Here is a 23,447-nt window from a genome sequence, read left to right as displayed (position 1 = left end):
AGGGTGGGACATATCTATAGAATTGTACTGGCCTCTTTGATAGACAAAGCTTAAAAGACCATGGAAGATTTCTACCTTCTGTTTCTACCTAGTATTGGAGATTATGGTTGTGTGTAGCTTTTTGTTGTTGTTCACCCGGGTTTTATTTTATTTTTGCACTTTAATCATCTCAAACAATCCTGTTGGTGTCATAGGAAAGGTTCTCCTTGTGAACGCAGTGTCGTGAAGTTTAGAAGTCTTAACTGTGTCATGCTGCCAAAAGGTCTGCTATGAGTTTACTGTTACAAGAACATGGTTTATGTTTGTTTCTTATTCCTGATGCTCTGGATTAAGTTTGGGTTTTTTTCACTGTGGGGTTGGTGGCTTTTGTGGGGGTTTTTTGTTGTGGTTTTTTTTTTAAAGCGCCTTCAAATTTTTCAGCATTAAACAAAACTTAGTAAAGAAAAGAGCTTGATGTAAAAGGCACCTGCTATAACAACATTCTTATTTGCTCAACAGAGATGTAGAACAGCTGTCTGTAAGGGAACCTTGCTATTCCAAGAAAGCTGCGAAGAGTAATACAGATGAAATGGATTCCAGGATTCGGGATACAGGCAATGACAGTGCTAGCACTGCCCCAAGGAGCACAGAGGAGTCCCTTTCAGAAGATGTCTTCACAGAATCAGAACTTTCTCCAATACGTGAGGAACTTGTTTCCTCAGATGAGCTTCGACAAGAGAAATCTTCTGGAGCATCATCAGAATCTGTCCAGACAATAAACCAGACTAGTGCCGAATGTTTAACAATCATTTCAGACTCAAATGAAGCTGCCAGTGACTTAAAACCGAGTGCTGAAATGGTTGTAAATGTTAAACAGTTTGGCACCCACAGCTTAAGTTCAGAAGGTGTTGAAATGTCTATAAAGGGAGTACAAGAACCCAGTGAAAATATTGCAGATGTCCTCCAGCAATCTTTGCAAGGATCACATGGTAGTGAAGAGCATGACCAAGAGGCAGCAGTGGGCAACAATCAAGATTCCTCACTAGGGAAAGAACCAGAAAGAGACAGTAAGATGGAAGAGGAATATCCATGTTGTAAAGATACCAGAGACTCTCAAAAGAAAAAGACAACCAGCAAAGGAAAAGTAGTGAGAGAGCAAACTCAAGACTCTGAGACAGAAGCTGAGGAACTCCGCAAACTTTGGAAGACCCACACTATGCAACAAACGAAGCAGCAAAGAGAGAACGTGCAACAGGATTCACAGAAAGAAATTAGTCAGAAAACTGTGACTGCAGGAGATGGGCAGTTAGAAGGTGAGTGAGTCATTACTTGAAAATACAGCGTTAGCCTTCAGATTTATGATGTATCCCGTTCCAGCTCGTTAGAATTCCTGTCAGTTTTCATTCTGTAGAACATATCTCCCCAAATATATTGCTTGTATTTCTTATTGGCTTGAAGATATGCCTAAGTTGTACCTTATATAAACCAGCGGGGAAAATACTCCTCAGGAAACTGAAGATGCAGATACATTTGTTGCTGTCATTTTTCCTCACTGAAATTATATTTGCGGTCATACAGCAATATAGTATCTTAGTAGGGAAGACTTAAATGAGCCTGTAAAATTAGGTCCGTGATGCATTGGTCACAGTAGAGCTCAAAATTAAACATGTTCTTTAGCAATTACCTAGCTGTTGCTTAAATTGTGATCTCAATGTACATGTGTATGAATGAATTTCAGGGAATGAATTTCATCTTACCTGTAGCATGTCTACCTTGTGGTTACCATTTATGATGTGAGCAACAAACACTGGAGTTTTAACACTGATACATCCAGAACTCTTGTTTCACTTGCATCTTGTCATACTTCTATGCTGATTAGAATGAGTTTTAGCACACACAAAGCATTTCTTAGGATAAAGACCTGCATGGTAATAAGCTAATGCTATGAATATGGGAACAACTAGGTTTGTTTCTTGAGTACCTTTCCTCCTTTACAAGATCAGGCCCTGGGGTTGTTAGTTGGAAGTTATGTTGGAAGGCTGAAGTTACTAGATTCATATAAAAATGCTGCATCTTTTGTAAGTAACTTAAAGATGCTTCTGTATGTGTTTGATTTTGCTTTATAAAAAATTCATAGGTCACTTTCTGATGCCTTAGCATCTTACTAATGGAGATAAGCTAGTTGTTTTATTTGTACAATATTTTGGGGGCTTGAAAGAAAACAATCTAGTGACAGGCATTATAGGTGCATTTGAAGGTCAGATTATTTACACAAATTGTTAAAAGTTGAGATAGTATTGAATAGAGGGGTATATTCTTTGGCTGACAGAAATTTACCTTATGCTTCAGAATCTGATATGATGGTTTTGCGGTTTGTTTTCTTCCTTCTGTTACGGAAGTAACTGAATTTTGAAATCTGAAGCCGGTTAATAGTTGCATCATTCTGTGATAAGCTTGACTTACAAGGTGTAAAATGCCTTAAATATTAGAGGAAATCCTCTGGCAAAAATGTCAGCTAGCAGTAGCTGCTGATAGTGACTTCTAAAAAATGCAAGCATCAATATTGTTTGTAATTCAGTTATATTAGATGCTTTAGTTCTGGTGGTTTTCTAAAAGATTGTATCAGTGAGTGCATCTGCAGTGTTTTCATGCATGATGCAATTTGTATGTACATACTGTGTAACAGTACATAATCAAAAAAGTGTCTGCATATGGTCAGAATAAGGAGTGCTGGGTGGAAACCTGCATGTGGTGTTACAGCCTCACTGCAGGCTGTGGGGATAATACAGAAACAAAGAAAAGCACAGGTTACTTTCTGGAGGTTTTTGCCAATTATTTCAGTCCAAATTCAATTGGCATTATTGTATGTTTCTTATTCTTGCATGTTGTATTAGCATAATGCAAATAAAACAGTAAATTATGAATTAATATTTCTCAAGCTAGACAGATTTGGTGAAGCTTCTACTGGCTTTGTCTACTGGCAAGTTTAAATAGAGCCAAGGTAAAAGCATAGATGTATTTCTTAACCTCTTGAAGGTCATCAAAGACTAAATATGACAGGTCTATTAACAATATGTCAGTAAAACCAGCAAGTTTTAGGAAACACAAGAAACAGTGCAATATTCTGTCTATGGGACTAAAACTCCAAAGTAGTCATACTCTGAGTTTTGTTTCATTAGTTTACCTAGATAGCCTTTTTATCTCCTGCGTATAGTAAAGACTTTTAGTTTAATTGCTTCTCTTTTGTGGGGGTTTTGAAATTTAAGATTTTGGGGAACTACCATGTCTTGGTTTTCGCAGAGGTCACATTTTTGAGTGTGTTATTAATGATCTGTTTGTTTTGAATGTTGGATAGGTGATGCAATGCAACTTGTTAACAGTGAGTAGACTAGAAGAGTTAAAAAGGTCTCCCTTGAATGTTGCCTTTTTTTTAAAAAAAAAAAAATTACCCAGGACTCTTATATTGTTGTCTCTTCATACAGGCACAGTTACCACTGGAGTGAAATAAAAGCTAGATTTAGGAGATACTTGGAGAAGTTGTAATGGTCTATAACTTTGTGTGTGTATAAACAAGCTGAAATCTCATTAAAGATCATGTCTGTTTGCTGCTTAGTTGGGTGTTGACAGGTTGAAAAGAAAAAAAAAAACACCTAAGACACACAACAGTCATTACTAGAAGCTTTTTTCTGATTAATTCTGTGTTAAATATACAAAAATGTATTGGAGAACACACCAGAAAAAAGTGTCTTAAATAGTCCTTTTGAGATTTGGGGGCAGGGCTAAATTTTTCTAATTCTCTCTTAGCTGGATCTATATAATCTCACTCACTTTTCTTCAAGTTGTGATACAAATCCCACTTCTTTCTTTGACCTAGAGCTCAGAGAAGTCTAAACTGTTGCTTCTCAAGGACCAAAATCCCAAATATCAGAACTGTTTAAGAGTGCTTGTAATACTGCCACAAAGCTCATGTGCCAGTTCTATGAAAGTGTTTCTTTTGGGTTCTTTTTGTCTTTTGTTGTGTTTTTTTTTATTTGACAGTTTACTTCTGAGCTTACAGATTTACAAAATACTTCCAAGTCATGCATATTATGACTGTTTTAACGTACTGTATACTGCACATAGAATCCTGAAATGTAACTGAAAATCAGGAGGCGCACATTTAACTATCTACTAAAACAAACCCTTCTTGTGTGAAACAATGCTATTCTAATCTTTATGGTGAAAATACGGTTGAAAAACATACAGTGGCAAAGTTTATAGATCAAGAAGGTGATGTTTTCTGTGCATAGTGTATCTGTAGTCTTGCACAGACAATGAAGAGAACTTCAGCTGTAAAGGTGAATGTCCTAGAAAGTTGTGATGTATCTGTATGTACATGTCACACCAGAGGTAGGATAAATACTTTGTTGGCATAGCTGATCATAAGAACTCTTAAACTTACATTTTTCTTTCCTTGCTTTTAAAAATTCTCTTTTGGTTAGAGTTTCTTTTCTGAGATTTTGGCAGGTAATCTAGCAAAGAAACAATTTTGAGAAAGTTGCTTCTTTACCTTGTGCTGATTTGACAATCCAAATCTTCAGCATAATCATATAGTTCTATTAGTTCAATTAAACATACTACTGGAGGGGAAAATCCCCATACCACAACAGCCAGTATGTTTCATCCTGAAGTGGTGTTGATACCTTTGAAGTGTTTGATATAGCTAACAAATCAGAATTCATGTCAATCCATTATTAGTAGTCCCTGAACTTTTCTTTTTAAATGAAGAGTAACTAATGAACAGCTTTACTATATGTGAGTCAAACCTAAGTGCTTATGTAGTGCTCCATCTTTTGCACGTATATGGAATATGATTTTAACAGTGGGAGGGCTGTCTGATCCAGTGTTGAGGGATATGCATTGCGAATACCTTCTGAAATACTTGCAAGCATGGATGGAAGACTATCATGATGTGATCAGGGGTTGGAAGCAGAAACAAATGTTAGCATGATTCAAATGTGGTGTACTTGGAAGTAGATTCTGCTGGTGCAGTTTATGTAACAAAAAAATAACAGGTAACTATTCCTACCTATGTTACCTCACCTATTACTTACGTCCCATATACCTGTATTGCCCAATACAAAATTGGCTAATAGTTTTGTTAAGCTTTTTTGTATTTTGTGGATAGCTTACTTTTTTCTTTGCTAATAGGTCCTTCACTGACGAAGGAAAAAAGGCGACATCGATCTCACAAGTTTCTGCGTCTCAGGGTTGGAAAACCCATGAGAAAAACATTCGTTTCTCAAGCAAGTGCATCAATGCAACAGTATGCACAGAGGGATAAAAAACATGAGTACTGGTTTGCTGTTCCACAAGAAAGGTAAGAAGGAGGTAGACTGTAAAACTCAACACTTTCTGATAGGTCTTTCAGCTTTTTTTTTTCTGCACATTAAAAATTTTTCAGTGACTGTGTCTACAAAGCAACACACAAAAAAAGGGTCAACAACCGAGGATATTGATGATTGGCTTGTGCTTAACACTGGAATGCCTCGTTGCCATAAAGTTTTACTGATTTACTTGAGTTGCTTTAAGGTTCAGCCAATAGCTTCTCATGGTATTGTTTAGGCTTGTCTTTGTATAATAAAAGAAAGATTTAAGTAGGTGGTGTCTGGTGGCGTAAGTGAGTTTTGCAACCAAGTTTTGTTTTCATTAGCTGTGCTTCCCATTATTTGGAAACTTTCTAAAAATTCTCTCTGCTTAGAGCTGTGAGTTCAGAAGAGCTAGCTGGGGTTCTTTTGTCTTATCTTTATATATGGAACATGAAAATTTTCCAGGAAGTAACTTAAATATATATACTGGAAAAATATCTATATTTGTTGCAGTGATTCAAAGACATGAGATGTCCATGCTCACTCACCGGTAAAGTCTCGCATTCTTACATGATCTTTACTGCTAGGAAACTGTGACTTATTTTCAAGTTGAATATGGTTTTGGGGGCTATTGGAGATTATTACATCCTAGTCAGAAGAGGGAGGGGGGAAGAAGGAAACAACAAAAAACTTATCAGCTGTCATCTTGTATAAATACCTATACGCAATGATCAAGTTGCTTTTCCATGTTTTCTTTTGAGCTGAATGGCATAGAATGTCCAGTTGGGGCACTGCAGTTGAGGACAGATATGGATCATTTGGAGAGAGTCCAGAGGAAAGCAGCAAGACTAATTAATGCCTAGAAAGTGTAACATATAAAGAAAATTAGAAGTAAGTGGGGTTCTTTAATCTAAAGGAGAAAAGGTTGATACAAACATAAAACTCATTTCATACTTTAAAGCTGGCTGCAGCAAGAAAGGCAGTAGTCTTTATGTCCACTGTGAATGGACATGTGTAATAGACTGAAATTGCATCAAAACATTTGAGTTTTCAAACAGTGAGAATTGAGTCTATGCTAGTGAATCACTAACTTGCTTTTAAACATCATCCCTGCCACCCTTAAGTGGTGGAGATTATGGTATTTCTTGAGACAAATGTCTGTCATACTGATTCTGATATAGTTAATCCTGCCTGGGCCAGGTGACTTTTTGGGGTGGTTATATCAGCTCAAATTTGAGTGTTTAATTCCTATCATATTTAATTTGAAAATGTCAAAGTTTCACGTATGGCAATGATGTCTAGGTCAACTGATTAAAATTACTACTGTCTCTTTGGTTCATTTTCTAAGGTAGCAGAGCAGCACTTATCTTCAGCATAAAGCAGAATTTACCATGTATTTTGGAAGAAATACTTCTTAGTTTGCCATCTGTATCTGATCTCCTTGGAAATTACTCCACTGATGAAGGGTTTCTCTTTCTAGCTGCATGGGGAATTAGTAATCTGTGGCTTTTCCATCCAGTGTGTGTCCTATGTTTTTGTACATGGTCACATGTGGTGGTACTGGGGTGTTTGTTTACTTAGTTCAGTGTTAACCTGGCTGAGTGCTACTCTGCTTTGGTCAAAATATTCCACGTCAATTCAGTTGTCTTTGTCGCCTAGAAGTAAGAAAGAGAAAAAAGTAGAGGTCTGACAAACCTGTATCATTTCAGTGTTCTTATTCTCAAAAGAGAAGTGCCTTACAGTTCCTTAAACATCAAGTTTTATTTACTTTTTTAACTGCTATTACTATACACAATTTCAGGTTCTTAAAAAGTGAAAATTGGTATATTTTTTCTACTTGTAAGACTTTAAAATTGGTACCTCATTCAGAGCATGAGAAGTCTGCAGCTTCTTGTTCTTTGTCATAGAATTTATCTAGCCATATGCATCTGAAATGTTCTGTTTTCTCTTACTGTCAGAAAAAATTGTCTTTTCTTTTTTTAATCAGTGTTATGCAGGATCCTTAGTTTTAACAAGAGGGACTTGAAATAACTGACCCTGTTGTGAGACTGCTATTACATGCCTGTGTGCTGCATCCTTTTAGACGTAGAAGCACATGAATGTTATAGCTGCAGTTCTGAAAGACTTTGCTGTTCTGTATTTTCTTGCTGTTCTTCCAGTATTCGGTTTTGTAAGTAGTAAGAAGGGGGTAGGGGGGCAAAAGGCTAAATATTGTTCTTCATGCTAATCCAGCATGCGGAGTCACTGTAGCAAGTATCTTTGAAGAGAGACATAAAGAATATTCAAACCCTTGGGAACCAGAGCCATAAAGCTCTGAAGCTGTCTTTTCCATGATGAAGAGATCCTAGTAGATTCATTGCATGTCCTTTTTCTAAATGCTCCATCTGTGCACCTACAGGAAATACTTAAACAGTATAGACGGACATCTATTAGGATTGTAAATAACCTTTCTTCTGCGAATTTGGGCATTATGGTTCTCTAGTTTGGAAGAACATTTGTGGCAGATAACTTAAAAGGAGGCAAATTTGAATCTTGGTATGTACTGCAGTTAGAATAGTCTGTAGTTTCTGATCTAGCTATATATATGCACGCTTCCAGCCGTACCTCTTCATATCGGCAGTAATTCTCCATGTCTGTGTATCTTGGTTACATGTCTTGGGAGTGTTCAGTTCTTATTCAGGGGTGGACAAAACAGATAGGCAGACATTTTTAAATGACAATTTCATTTACGTTTTTAAGTTACTTTAAGATATTTAAAAAATATTAGTGTGGGTTTTTTATTTTGGAAGTTATTTCAATTGTAAACAGAAGTTTCCAATAGAAGTGCTTGAAGGACTGTACTTGTGTATGAAAACATAGCTAGTTAATTGCCAGCTTGTTTCCTATTTTCCCTCCAGTATCAGCTTCACGTAATTAAAAAGAAAAAAACCCAGCTAACTAGCTTTTTTCAAATGTCTCTAATATCTAGTAAAACATGAAATAGTAAGTATTTTCACTTTAACCTTAAATACTTCATAATTATTAGGCATGACCCAAAAGATCACAAACTTATCTTGTTTTTCTTCCCTGTATCATTACTTGACTTCTCTAGGACAGATCACTTGTATGTCTTCTTTATCCAGTGGAGTCCAGAGATATATGCAGAAGATACTGGGGAATCTCTTCAGGAACCTGGATTTATAGTGGTGAAAAAAAAGGAAGAGCCTGAAACTAGTGAAGAATCTACTACTGAAGATGCTGCTAAAGAGTGGGAGGTAAGGAAGAACAGTGTCAGTGACTACTTTTTTTTTAATTAATTCATAGGAATATAGTTAAAATAATGTTAAATACTTTCCAATAAGAAAAGCAATGTACTTAGTCTGCTTACTATGATCATGACTGCTTAATTTATGCCATCCTAATGCTTTGCTCTAGTTCAGGGCAGCATTTCACAATTACAAGTCACTCTTGTATGAAGTAAATTGTAACTTAAAACTCAGAGTTGAAAGGAATGCAAGTACAGCAAAGAAGTTGGAACTTTGAAGCAGACTTAGTTTTCAGTCCAGTAAACTGACAGTGTTCTGATGTTTATTATTCCTGTTATCTAGAATGTTGAATACTTATTGTAAGCTTCAAAAGAGGGATGAGACAATAAAAAAAGAAAATTAATCTATTAATGACATGTTTTTCCAATAATCCAGTAACTTCTCATTTATAACTTCTTCATACATTAAGATGCTGTTGCATGGATTTTAGTAATGTAATTGGAACTTTTATTTTCTGTAGTAAACACATTTCTGCCATGTGAATCTGTGTCCACTGTGTTTCTATGGACACATCTTTACATGTCTGCATGGTTTTGTTTTGTATTGTACACACAGTTAAAGCACTTGTAGTCTTGTGCATTCAAGTGTCAGTCAGTCAAAAGTTTGATTCTTGTTATATATATATTGAAGTATCCCATCAGTGCTGTTTAACTTGAGTGTGAGGGCACAACTGCTATCTCTGACTATAAGACTGATTTTTTTTGTTTTTTCTTTTTTCTTTCTCCTCCCTCCTGCCCCACAATAGACAGTGTTGAAGTTAACGACATCCATACTTGTGTTTATATGTAGACTATAAAAGAAATTTTTAAAAACTGTAGTAATCTAACTATGGGTAATAGTTTTCTTCTTAACTCCAAAATTTATAATTGTAGAACTCTGCCTTCAAACTCCTCACTTAGCTGAAGTGTTAGGCTGTGGTTACAAAACAGTATCTATGCAGGTCAGTGATTTTTTGCATGGAAAATTTTTGTTTTGAGGCATTGAAATTAGTGTCATAAAAGTATGTCTTTTGAATCTTCATATTTTTAGAGTATATATTGTTTGAGTATTTTTACCAGCAGTGTATTTTCGTGTTGAGTCTTGCTCAAAGCATTTATAAGTATTTGATGGGTTTTTTTGCAACATAGGGATCAGTGGCAAGTAATCAGTATTATGGTTTAAGGCACAGTATGTCTGTCTTAGTGAGTGCTTCAGTAACTTTGCATCTTTAATATATTTACAGAATAATGTCCACAGAAAATAACGCAAACTTTTCTTCTGATTAAATGTTAATTTTTAATGAGTAACTTGTGAAAATAGTAGAGGCAGTCCTTTTCCTACATGTATTCAAATCTCTTCAAGTTACTTACTACAGAATGAGGTCATGCCTTCAGCCTTTATTTAGGTCTCCCTTGGAAAAAATTGTAGAAGACATTTCAAAAACATTGTTATTCCATATATGGTATGTGAAAATTATGTTGTTTGGTTTGCTTAATATTATCAAATAATAGTTTTCTGGATTTAGAATTTGGTGTGATTAGTGAGATGGATAATTCCTTTTAAAAAATGTTATGCAAGTACAAGAAATATGCTAATATGGTCTTCTGTGCATTTTAACTTGACTAATGTGGCTTTTTATGACTGACTTCTAGCACAAATCTGAAAGCTGTTAAAAACTTTTTAATCAGAAATGTTTGACAGTGCCAGATGGTTCAACCTGTGATTACATACAACTGAGTCTTAGTGGCCCTTAGCATATGTGCTAGGAAGTATCAGTACATATAGGGAGTTGTAGCTGTTGCCATACCAACTATTCCCACTGATTTTTGGTCAGTATTTTTGATCAATATACTTCTTTCATTTAACCCAGCAAGTTTTTTTTCTTTGTCAGCTCTTGACCCAGGTGTAATTGAAGGTAGCAGGTGAACACATCATTGAAACCTCTTTGTGGGTATTGGGATGAAAAATAGGCTGCCTTCTTCAGCACATCGTGATGGGAAAACTCAGGGTGGAAAGAAAATGGAAAGCAAAATCTTGATGTACAAATATATCACTAAGAATTGTTGATTGTTGAAAGAGGCAGCTAGTGGAGTGGCTTTCTTTTCAAAAAATGTTCTCTCTGCTGTGCTTGTACAGTATCTTAAAAATGGAGAAACAGGGAAGAGGATTAATGGGTAACCCAGTTATGGTGGTCTGAGACAGCTTTTGCTTCTTTGGTAGTCCTATGTTAACACATTCAGCTGCAGATTTTTATCAGGAGACTTTAAGGAAAGTCCTTAAAGTCCTTTCCTTTAGTGGAAAAGGAATTACGGGAAGAATGAACAAGCAGAAACAAAGAGCAGTAACATGTGAAACAAGTAGTAGGGGTTGGTTTGTAAGTTTATTAAATGGATCATTGAATAGGACTGGACTCTTAACGTGAACTTAATCTAATTTTTCAGCTGCTTATGCTTTCTTCTTTACCTGTATACAGAGTAGTCAATTTCCTATCAGCCTTTTCCCTTGAAGCAATCCAGTAGATTGCTCAACTGACCTAGTGGCAAAGAGATCAAGACTCCTGCCATCATACCAAACACTAATTTTTACAAATACTGCACTAGATGAAGTGTTCAAAAAAGGAAAATAAAAACCCTACCCACACATCTGGGGAATCCTTCAGCTGATTCTTTTTGTATTATATGCTGCAGTTAATAGATAACTGACTTCAGAAATAACCATGAATCTAACATTACCATCGATAAAAGTGACTAGCTTCATAGTCATTGGTTACTTAGTTCAACACAAACTCTCTGTGGGGTACCTTGTAGCTCCTGTTGCTGATGTTATTCCTCTCTATCTGCCTTCCTGAGATGCTTCTGCCTGTGCCCTTGGCAAAGCTTTCTAAAGGATAATTTTTCTGCTTAAGATCAGTCCATGCTAAAGACTTGTCTCTGGAGTCTACTAGAAATTTATAGACAATAATTTTATTTTATTTATTATGTAAGAAATTAAATAGTGTTGCCAGGTTCTTGGCGGTGCTATCCCCATCTATTTTCATCCAGTATCTCTTCTACCTTCTTGTACTTGTATACCTGGCATACATCAAGAAAGAATGTGTTTTGGGTTGGGTGTGGGGAAGGGGGGTTGGTTTGGTTTTTTTTGTTGTCCGTACTGAGCCTTGGAGCTATAGAGGTCTATTTATCATGGTATTCATTTTTTTACTTGGTGTAAGTTCAACGGCTTTCTTTATCTGTTAGGTTTCTAAACACTGTTACTTATTAGTGCTATGTGCTGATAAACAAATGCTTTCTCCAAAGCATATTCTGTACTCACATCTAAACGTGTCAGGATTTGACAGCAAGCTGGCAGGTTCTGTTCTGTGGTGCCTTGGAAACAACTTCCATTGGTACTAACCAAACTAATTTTCTTTCCTTTTCAAGTTAGAGTTGTGTGTATAGAAACTAATGACACAGTGTTAAGATAGCTGCTAGATAGCTGCTGATGCAGTAACATCATTTTGGTGCCAATTAGTACTACAGATTGAAAGCATTAAGAAGTTGTCACCTGGTGTTGGTAGAGGCATGGTACCACAGTGTTTGAAAGCAAGGGTGGGTCCTGAAGCACTGCTAATCGGGTTGGTCTTATGCTCAAAGAAGTTTTAAGATGAGTGAAAAAGAAAAACTGCTTGAACTCTCCTACGGTTTCCAAATCCTGGTTGAGAAATGAGATTTCAAGTAACACAACTATTACCTGTTTCTGTAAAATAACAGCTATTAGTTTCTTATGTCTGCATAAAAGATTGGTTTTCTAAAAGAGGTGTTGTTGATGTACCCTGTAAAGTATAAATGTTATTCTATTGCATATACATTTTAAAAAATGACAAACACAAAAAAAACCCCAGTAATCAGAGCTGAAACTATGAACCACACCTGGTTATAGAACAACTTGAAGTAAGATTTTAAGTGCTGCCCAGTATGCATTATTTTCTGTAACCTTTCTTGCAAATTCTAACAGTTTTAATGCAGGGAGAAAATCTGCATTCTTTACAAAAAAAAAAAAGTAGGAGTAGGAAGTGAAAGCTTTGTGATTCATCAATCCCAGAAATTCCAATTATCTGGTTATTCTACTACTGTTTTCCTAAAATGGATTGTAAGACTTTGACAGGCTTGTTTCCACTGCTGTTGCTGTATGAAGTGGCAGGTGGCATTTTGAAGTTGACCATTGGAGGTAAAAGACATGGAAAACAAGTACTCATGTAAAATATCATTAACCATATTGGGGTGTTAAATGAGGCAAATCAACTTTCCACTGAACTTGTGTACTCGTAGAAAGTGCTTATAAGATGAAATATTCTTCTACAGAAATTGACATGCACATGTAAAAAATCAGTTCAAATCTTTAAAGAATCAATTTATCGTATCGGGGAAGAAAAACAACTGAAACTAATTTTCCAAGCAAGGTTTTTAGTTTTAATACTACACACAAAGGAAATGGCTACGCTCTAACAGTTTAACACAGGGAGGAGCGTATTAGAGGGGAAACAATGGAAATAATGACTTGCATAAGAAACTTCAGTGTGTAAAAGAGAAATGATGGAATTTGTGCTTTCCCATGTGAGTTTTATCATAATTTTTTGCATCTTCTATTTGTATCTAACTAAAGGACTAGTTGGTCTCTTGTGGGGGGGAAGGGGAGAAGAAAAAGAAATTACAGAGATCCAGAATACCTTAATTTGCTTATTTAACATTTCACTTGGTCTGCAAGACTAATTCTCAAAGTTAATGACATTCCTTGAATAATAAAGGGACTCGGTTTGTTGTATTCTATAAGTAGGTAACTTACTTTGATAGGGAGCTGGAAAACAGATCTACTATTATATTGACTGTATGTGTATAAATGAACTTTTTATTTCTGTATGTAATAATGACTTACTGACATGGACCGCTAATCTAGCTTTTAGATTCCAATTGTGAAACTAGAACAATGTAGTACCTTACATACTGTTTTCAGCTGTTAAGTGTCATTATTATCATGCAGTATTGAAAGTACAGGATTTATGGTGATAGATCAGATCTCTGATCATCAGACAGAGTATTAATGCAGAAGAAAAAAATAATTACTGAATGTGGCCACAGCTAAATGTTTCAGAGGTGTTAAAGAAATTTCATCTTGGGCACTTGTGAAGAAAACAGTTAAGGATATCATTTTTTATTTAAGCCCAAAATCTCCTAAGGAAACAGAAGAATTGCTCTGTGCTAAATAATTCTTAATTATCTAAAATTTTGATACTTCCTTCCCTCCTCCTGTTTCCCCCTGTCATTTGATCTTATTCATTGCTATTATTCAGGATTGAGTCATACTTCAGGTCGACATAAATCTAAATATTCATCCACAAGACATTTGAAAACAGGAAATTTGTTGTCTTGGGACCTGCGAGCTGGTCTTAAAGTAGTTGGAAGCTCATCTGCTTTATTGTTTCCGTTAGCTTGTCAACTGTTTGGAGAATACAAAAAATTAGTTTGATTTAAAGCTTTCTAAAGTTAACTTCCAAAACAAATCATGAGTTAATAGATATTTGCAAGTTACTTTTTCCAAGATTCACTGGGTCATGTTCTGGACTTGCGTTTCATAATTTTTACCTTTTAGTTTTGCATTTTAAATTTCTGTAGAAAATACAACGCTTCCAGAAAGCAGAAGTCTCTTGTAACTCACTTTTGAACTGAATTTCAGTTGGAACTTTTAGACTTGTTCTGAAAGTGTTTCCTAGATCAAGCCATTAGTTGCAAATGAAGTTACGCCTTCCTGAAATGGTATTTGGGTTAGATGCTCAACATTTCAGTGTTAACAAAACAGTAACTTCTGGAGTTTCTTAGAATCCTGTGTCTGCCTATTTGTAGAATCATGAAGGTCAGAAACAGTGATTATGTCTCCTGGTCAGGAAACATCAGAAAAAAGTTTTTCAAGATTGGAGTACTGGATGTAGGTGCTTAAGTTCTTTATTGGATCTGGACTGTAATCTACATTTCTGTATTAAAATAGTCATTTCAGTATGCACTGCTGTCTTAATCAGATTTTTTTCTATAAATTGGTTTCCATTCCCTACTCTATACTTCAGTGCTTGGATACTAGTGAAACTAGTTGTCTCTTTGTTGTGTTCACATTATAAAATGTGGTTTAATCATAATGCTTTATGACAAGCTGGATAATACTGGATCACTAGAGAGAAGAGAAAGCCTGAAAGTTGTAGACTTCTTAAATGAAACTGCACGCAGCGTAAAGAGATGCACTGCAATTAAGAGTCCTCAAAATAAGAATATTTTTCCAATATGTTTTTGAAAGGTCATCACTTTATGATACTACATTGAATATACAAGCTAGATCATTGTTGGCTTTTTACATTGTGCATTGCCTGTTAAGAAATTGGTTGTGTCATTATGCATGTGTTGCTGTGCGTTAGCAAGTATGTTTGATAGGCTTTCCTGTTGTGCTGGAGGATGAGTGTCTCTTGAATTTCAGCAGTCGTGCAATACTAGAAATGTTTCTGTCAATTTATTGTGGGTGGAGAGAGACTAATGTCCATTAACATAATGCCAGCGCTCTTTGTAGAGACTGGTAACATTCATTTGTGCTTTTGCAATTAACTCGAGCAAATACTGTACTCTCAACTTCATGCATGGGGTATTTCTTGCTTTGCTCTATTAGTTTTCTCTACTTAATCTATTTGGAATCTGTTTATAACTTGCAAGTGAAAATTCGGATGTTTTCACTACTTGGAGCTGTCCTGTAGTTGGAATCATGAATGTGGAATTGTAATGTTATTTCATGTATCAAATAGAAGTGGGGCAGTCCCTCTGCTAAAAGTCGAAGTGGAATCGCTCAACTAAAAAGCTTGTACTTTTGGGACTCCTAATGGTTTTCAGTGTAGCTTTTGAAATTCCTGAGGAAAATTTTGTGGATGGAAAAAGCTTCTTTTTTTGCCTTCCCATAAATTGTTGAAAGGAAACAAAGGTTGACTTCTCAAATTAGACTTCCTTTCTTATGGAAACATTATCAGGCAACTAAGCAGCTGTGCCAGTCTGTGTTGTACTAGATAGGCTGCAGGAGGTGGATTTTCATACTGTTTAGAGTGTTGCTTGTAGCCCTAAAGGGGAAAGGGATCAGACCTCAGTTAGCTGTAACGCCATGTTAGCTTCGCCTGCAACAACTTCTACAAAGATCCAGTTATTCTAGAAGAAAAAGTATTAGGTTTGCACAGGAGCCAGTACCTGATTTTTAATTTTTTTTTCTTTAGTTTTTAATTGCATTCTAAATTCAATACTCCTGAACTTGGTACCTTTTTTTTTTTAAGTCATCTGAAAGGCTCTTTGTGCCAATAGAACTTGTCTGCATTGTATTAAAAACAAACCAGACCTTAATTCCGCTGACTTTTGTATGCCTTTTATCATTAAATTAGGAAACTGCCTGTCTTTAACCTATTGGGGTTCCTTCCCAAGGTACCAATTCAGCATCTAAAGTAGGTGTCTTCCTAATTTCGAAGTTCTTGGCAACTTATACCCTAAAACTATAATACAAGGAGTAAGCATACAGGATGTACATCTTTTATCAGAGCTGTCAAATGCTATTCTAAATTTAAAAATATTTTAAGACTGTAACAGAGTTTATAATGCTAGAGTTGTTTTTTGTCATATTATACTAATGTGTATTGAAATTACGATATTGTAAACACTACTTGAGGCAGCTTTTGTTGTTTTCCTTTGGGCTCTTTGATGGGAGTTTTTATTATAAACTGTGAAACATGCCTGTGAGATGTAATTAAATAGCAATCTCATCTCTTTAAAAAATACATTTGAACAAGTAGGCTACTGAAAGTGAAACTAATATCACTGCTTATTGATTTGCTTGGAAACAAATCAATACAACAGCATAAGAACAAGCTTTCTTTTTGTCAGTCAAAAAAGCAAGTGAGTCAAGAATTGCACTGAGATGCTTGAGTTGCACAAACTGGTTCCTGCAATTTCTGCTTTTCTCAATTTTCAGGGCAACTTCTGAAAATGGGAGTATTAAATTCTGAGAATAATCTTATTTTATGCATATGCCTCATACATAATCTCAGGAGATGCTTGGGGATGCTTATCTTCAGTGCACCACATTTGTGACTTTTCATCACAAAACCTGGTCACCTACATTACTGTTTCACGTGGAATCAACAGCAAGTTCTAAATAAACTGCGTAATTATGCTCCCCCACCCCCAGTATCTCTCCGGGCTAACCTCCCTCCCTTAAGAGGGAAGGAGCAGGGGAAGTAAGTTACTTCTTGCTAAGTAACACTGCTCACAAAGTGTGCATGTTAAATATAGGGACTGTAGAATTCAACATCACAACTTTTCTGTCATTGTGGTATCAGGACGTTGTGTTAGCTACTGGGTGAAACAGAATAATGCAGTCTAATCAAACTGCAAAGATGTTCTTTCACACCCAGCACCCAACCTGCCTACTCAAGTTTAGAGTTATTGTACTTCCTACCCTGTTTCAGGGTTATGACATCTTGTGAGCTGATAAATTAAATCTGGTATGGCATAAGGTATAAACTAGATAGTTGCTTTGGAGTGGAAATAAGACCTTTAAGTTGTACCTTTATTTGTTGGCACTCTCATTTTTTCCAAAAATCTTGTGATTTTCTGATAAACTCATTACTGAAAGGACTGCACTTCTGCCCTGACTGAGTGTGTGGGGATTTAGCTTGGTTACAAACTAACAATTATAATAACAAGATTATCATTCAATGTAATTAGATACTTTGTTTTGCTCGGTTGTTTCCCTAGCAAGTAGGTGAATGTTCTTAAGTGTTTGCTGCTGCTCTGCACCTATGTTGAGTCTGAGCCGGTATTCCTCTCTAGAACCTTTTTAATTAATAACTTTCATGGCAAGGCGTATATCAATCAAAAGATATGATGTTCTGATTCAAATTAACAGTTCAGTAGTATAAACCATAAATGCAAAAATAGAAAAGGGCAGCTTATTTTATTTATCCTTAATTAAAGGACAGTATACAGTGTCTTGTGTGAAGTTTTTTCTCTGGCTAATAGAAATAAATCTTCCACCAATTTGGGAAAAAGACTGTTAAAGGGCTGGGGTGGAGGTCGGTCACAAAAGAAAGCTTTTGAAATTAAGTCTGCACTGTTTCATGATGATGCTGAGGCTCTCCTGACCTGCTTTCTACCCACCCTCCTCCAGTAGATGCTCCCAGCTGCAGGGCAGCTACCAGCTGGTGGGAGTAGCTGCTGCTGGAAGACTGAACATCAAAACAGACTGGCAGGAGGTCTGCTCTAGAGAGTTACTAGTGCATTTATTCCCACTAAACTTTGAACGTCTAAGTAAAAAAAGTGAATTGTCAGATCTAACAAAGTAGTTTATTGCTGTCTTTTCTTTTGAGCAAACTTGTTAAATATTTTTGAGATTTAGGAGGAGCCAGTTTTATTCTCTCTAGAGAAGCCAAATATTGCCAAGTTGTTTGAATTGTTTAAATGTTGTAGAATAAAAAATTGTGTGATGGCTTAGACCCTTTTCTTCCTCCCCTAGTTTTAGAGAAAGAAGTATATTGGCAAGTGTTAGGGAGGAATTTGGTTTTTTGGGGGTGGGGTGGGAATGATTGATGGGGGAAGACTGCTGAACTAAGGTGTGGGGGAGCTGGTTGTGGGTCTAGATTTTGCTTCGGGGCTTAAAGTTGCATGTCTAGAGACAGGTTTTCTGCATACTCTCAGTTCCTTTCAAATTTGCCAGGTGGGGCAGGAGGAGACTGCAACTTACATAATTTTTAATATTTTTTTATTAATATTGATTGTAATTTTTTCATTTTAAACTATGTTAAGTCTCTCCATTTTTTTGTTCTTGTTTTATCTCAGTATTAGCTTGCTTACTTAAAAACCAAGATCAAATAGACATATAGTGTGTTGTTTGAATCTTACACCCTTTGACTGTGTATCTAGTGTATTATTGTGTGTGTGTATATATAGTATATTATTGAATTTCCTAAATCCCAGCTTTTAAATGTCCCAGTGACAAAAATGTTCTTACTTACTGTCTTAATAATTCTCCTAAGTTGGAACAAATGAGTTACTGACTCTTGAGAAAGGTTGTAAACTGAGGTGTTCCAGGACAAGTTCTGGTACTAGTTTTCTCTGCTTTGAGCATCTTGGCTTTTAGATTGCAGTGCAACAGCAGGAGCTTTAGTGTTGCAACACTGCCCTGGCCTATTTAATGCTTTTACCCAGGACTCGGAGCACTTGGTGGTTTTGGAGGGGTGGGGCGGTGGAGGTGGAAAAAGCCTCCATGTGCTACTACAAGGAAATTCTGAAAGGATTGCTGTGCACATTACTGTTGCACGTGCCTGTTCTTTTAAACATTCTTCTTTAAGGAGAAAAAAAAAAAAAATGATTCCAAAAATACTTTATTGCTGGGACTAGCATTTAACCCATACAGCAAGTTCAGCTTATAGACAAAAAATGATTCATTTTCTTTTTGTACCTTAAAAAAATAATATATGAAAATGCAGGGAGGCTAACAGTTACTGAATGCTTTAGAACGTTTTGTATAAAAAAAAAAAAACTTCACTGACCACCTTTTTAATTGGTTGTGGACTCTAAGGCTGACAGGCTTTATGTGCAGCTGTCAACTAAGACAAACTTATTTTAATATTAGGGTGCAAATTTGTTGCCATTATTCATAAACAAGTTCTAATTATAGTGTAACAGAATATTGCAAGCAGTCCTTGGGGATTTTTTTGTGTTGTTCAGTATTGTGTAAGAAAAATTGTTCTGTATCTTTAAATACTTTAGCCTTTTTAACAAACTACTCCTCTGCAACCACACTTGAATACAGGAAACCTTTATTCTTCTGTATCGTCATCATTTGCGATACATCCCCCTACTGTACACTCGTTCATTTGTTCCCTGCCATGTCAGTCAAATGTGTGTGTCTAGCAAACTATCCTGTCACCATCGTGGGCTTCTGCCTGTGCCTGGAACTGACAGCAGGTACAGAGAATGCTTTCAAACAGCTTTGAATGATTGTTTTTTTTCCAATTTCTTTTTTTAGTCTCATTTTATTTTTAGAAGGGAAATGTCTCGTCTGTGGTATGGGAAGAAGGGAAGAAAGCACCAGCCAGTAAATCATAAATATGCTCTGGTAATTTTCAGTGCAGTATGTTCATGTCTGTTATTGCTTTCTTGTGATGTTGTGGTGCAGAGACAGTTTCTGGAAGTTTAAATTTTGGATGTGTAAACAGGATGCTAAGTCACAAATTTTCATTACTTTTAGGTACATAACCTAATTGCTGGTACTCCACTGGCGTTAGATGAAGAGAAGCTACTTTGAGCATTGAGTGTAGCATTTTTAGGGTGATTTGTTTGTTGTTTTGGGTCCCCGTCCCCCCCCCCTTAGCATATTGCATTTGTTCAACAAAAAATGTGATTTATAGCTAAATACTGTGAACAACTGTTTAATTGGCATTTAATTACGCCAGTGTAAACCTCCTGAGTTACCACTTGATTATACCTTCTTATAAGTCATTCAACCATATGAAGGTCTGATAATTCTTCCAAACTGATGGAGATGAATATGCTGTAGTCCCACTCTAGCATTTGTAATGAAGCAGGAGACCAGTACCACAATTTTTGCTGTTTGATTTATGAAAGTAACTGTGCTGGTTTTTTTCAGTGTTGTTTTCCCCCAAAAGACTTGCATTTGTGGTAGTATGTAAAGGAAGTGGAAGTCTCAGAGGGACTTGCAAAACAATAACATCTTGGGGGTAGGAAGGAAGTGATCTTGAAAATATACTTGTTGTGCTTGTACCAGCTGGTAGATTGGAAGATATTTTTCATTCAGACTCTGCCTGTGACAGGCTTTTTATCATTTAAGAGTTATAGGTCTCCGGGTTTGGGTGCATACTTCTTTCAGAGGTGCTTTTGACTTGTTTTTATTTTGATCTTTATTTGTAGTCAGCTTACTTGCAAAATATGAAGTTATCATGTGGCAACAGCTGGTTCTGTAAACACTTGTTCCTAACAAACAACATATTTGTGACATAATAGGCTTTTAATTTTCCTCTTTGGCAATGGAATGTAGAATGGAAATGAAATTCCTAAATTAACTCAAATGTAACTTGAGCATATCCTGTAGCACTGTAAAAGGTATCTGAAGTTTACTCAGAATGTGTTCTTCAAAATATATACATACATATATATATATATATATGCAGACATATAGCTATATCTTGCCCAGCTAATAAAAAGGTAGTTGTATCCCTTGTTACAATTATTTCCTTCGGTCCAACACTTCATTTTAACCAGAGTCCAACTACACTAATAAATCGCATTAGTTATTGGCTTTTAAGCAGACATTGAACTGAAGAAGACTGTATGAGAATCCTCTTTCCGCAAGAGAGGTAGAGAATAGGTATTTTAATATATAAAAACAAGTCAAATCAGAAAAAAAGGATATAGAAGTATCTACAGATGGCAATATTTTTTTAAATGTTACTATGTTAACAAGACATGTCTATTCTTCAAGTTGGGTCTTTTCCTTCCATGAATGATCATAAAGCTAATGAGCAAGTGGAGCCTTCTTAGAGAAAAGAGGGAAAGGGTATTGGTACCATTACTTCTGTGTTATGCAAGATGAAGTGGGATGCATATTGAAAAGACTGGCAGCTTATATGAAGTACAGGGGTTTGACTAAATGGTCCATTAGTGCTTTTGGATGAAAACCCATCTGACATGAAATAACGTATTTGCTGGGTCAAATGGAGTGATACTATGAAACAAGAATGCTTTCCTGAAGCAACTATGTCACCCTGGATTGTTTACCTGAAAAGCATTTATTTTTGTAGTGATAAATTTGGGCTGAGCATTGTAGGAGTTCAATGCTTTCCCAGGATAAGCGTTCAAAATTTTGTTGACTAATCAACACATTATGCTCCCCCTTCAAAAATACAGTAATGTTTGTTTCCCACTTTTTTGGTAAATCTGTTTGGTATTTACTGTGTCTCTTTACTGGCATGTCTTTTGTTTACAGTACAATAAGTTTCTAGAATGTCAAAAATGCAGGCAGCCATTCTTTCTGTCAAAGCACTTTAGACAAAAGACATCAGGCAATCAAAGACAACAAAAGGTGATTGCTGCCTTTGGGAATACTTGTCCAAATGCTTTGTAAAACTTCCATAGGCAGCATATCCAAAGGGGACAAAACCAACAGAACCTTACCTTTGGCTTTTATATTCTTAAGATACTATTCAAAGGAAATTAAACTGGTGTCGGTTTTAATAGCTTGAATGATTTGAGACTTGCACAACTTCTGTAGTTCTTGATTTAATGGTTAACTGTAGTTGTTAGGCTAATGGCTGTATTCTTTGGCTATTATGGAGGTATAATAGGGGCTTACATTTGAAAGATGAGAATTTAGTACTTAATCCATGTGTACGTCAGAACTGCAAGGTTGCATCAAACAGACAATACTGCTACAAAGACCTTTTTACAGTCAGCTTTCCACACTGATTTTGGTTTGGAGTAATAGAGTGAACTGATGAACTGAGACTCTTCAAAACAAAAAATGCAGAGTGTAATCCAGTACTCTTACACTGGTCACTGAGCCTAGGACCTTTCCTCAATGACAGATATTTGCCATAACAACTGTCCTAAATATTTACGGGGTTTATGCATCATACCTTGACTGATCTTCCATTTAATTATGTTATTTCTGTTTTTAATAATTGTGAAATATTAGGCCTCACTACAAATGCAAAGTATGGTAGCAGATGAACATTTGGGAAAGTGGATTATAGATTGAAAGAAAACAAATGAGTAGAAGCTTAGATTTTCTCTGTCAACAGTTTTTAATGATCTGTGCAATCTGACGTTGATCCTTTTTCTGATTTAAGATACAAACGTTTCCATACTGGGCTGTAATTCAATTACCTGCTTTAAATATGTGCAGCATTTTCTTTTCATATGTGAGAGGATCTCTGTGTGGCACTATCAGAAGTGAGATGTAACCTTTCTCAGCCTGCCTTCTGGATTGGCTGCTTGAGGCTAGGCACCAGGTGCTATGTTTTCAGCGACTGAACCTCTGGTTTCTCTGCTTGCTCGTGCTGAAACTTACTTAAATTGGTTTGCAAGAGAGCTGGGTTTTATTGGTAATGTTGCTACAGATCTTTTTTTTTTCTTTGGACAAAGTGAGTGAAATCACCTGACCTGCCTCTGTAAGGAAGTAACTTTCATAAATCTAATTCTTAGTTCTTTGCACAGACATCCTAAACTTTGTTTAATGTTTGCCCATGTTAAATTTAGTTTTCTTGCAGGTGTTATTACATCTCTCAAATTAAGGATTTCTCATATCTTGAAAAAAATAGCTTGTTATAAAGGTTTCCAGGCTCTGTATACTTTGTGTGCTACAGGCTTTGATTGCTTTCATCTCAAGTTCATTTATTAATTCTGGTTATTGCAGATATTTTAATTTATCTTCACTATATGTTAATTATGGCTTGGCACAGTTGCTGTGGGCTTAGGGCACTTCCAGGCAGATTCTTAACAGTCCATCCTGCAGAAGAGCTGTGCAGGCAGTATGGATCACAGGGAGATTGTTGCTGTCATGTATTGTACTCAGCTCTTCTGTCCCTGCTCTGGAAAACATAGTGGTCTGCAGAACAGTTCAGAAGGCCAGTTTTAAAGATGTTGAAAGAGAGAAAGAACTGCTGTGCCAGCCAACCCAGGGGACTGCTGTGATTCTCCAGTCCCTTTCCTCTGCTTAAAATGGATAGCTCCTGTACCTTCTCTTCCTTGTCACCAGTAGAGTGACAGGGAGA

General features: G+C 36.2%; 1 protein-coding gene across 9 annotated transcripts in view; it reads left to right on the top strand.

Annotated features, from left to right (window-relative positions):
• Positions 1-23,447, top strand: part of OXR1 (oxidation resistance 1) — a 290,302-nt gene that overhangs the window by 248,831 nt on the left and 18,024 nt on the right. For 7 of the 9 annotated variants that reach the window (XM_056331091.1, XM_056331087.1, XM_056331090.1 and 4 more), the window contains 3 exons: positions 499-1,292; positions 5,170-5,338; positions 8,419-8,581. In XM_056331091.1, coding sequence (XP_056187066.1) covers positions 499-1,292; positions 5,170-5,338; positions 8,419-8,581 — 1,126 coding nt within the window. Of the gene's footprint in view, positions 1-498; positions 1,293-5,169; positions 5,339-8,418; positions 8,582-19,604; positions 19,775-23,447 lie in introns of those variants that run through there. The other 2 variants (XM_056331092.1, XM_056331093.1) reach the window with 2 other exon arrangements.

Source organism: Falco biarmicus, chromosome 3 (assembly GCF_023638135.1).
Source record: "Falco biarmicus isolate bFalBia1 chromosome 3, bFalBia1.pri, whole genome shotgun sequence".
In the NCBI taxonomy this organism is placed as follows: domain Eukaryota; kingdom Metazoa; phylum Chordata; class Aves; order Falconiformes; family Falconidae; genus Falco; species Falco biarmicus.
The sequence above is the reverse complement of the archived record's forward strand: the minus strand, read 5'-3'. Positions and strand labels throughout refer to the sequence as shown.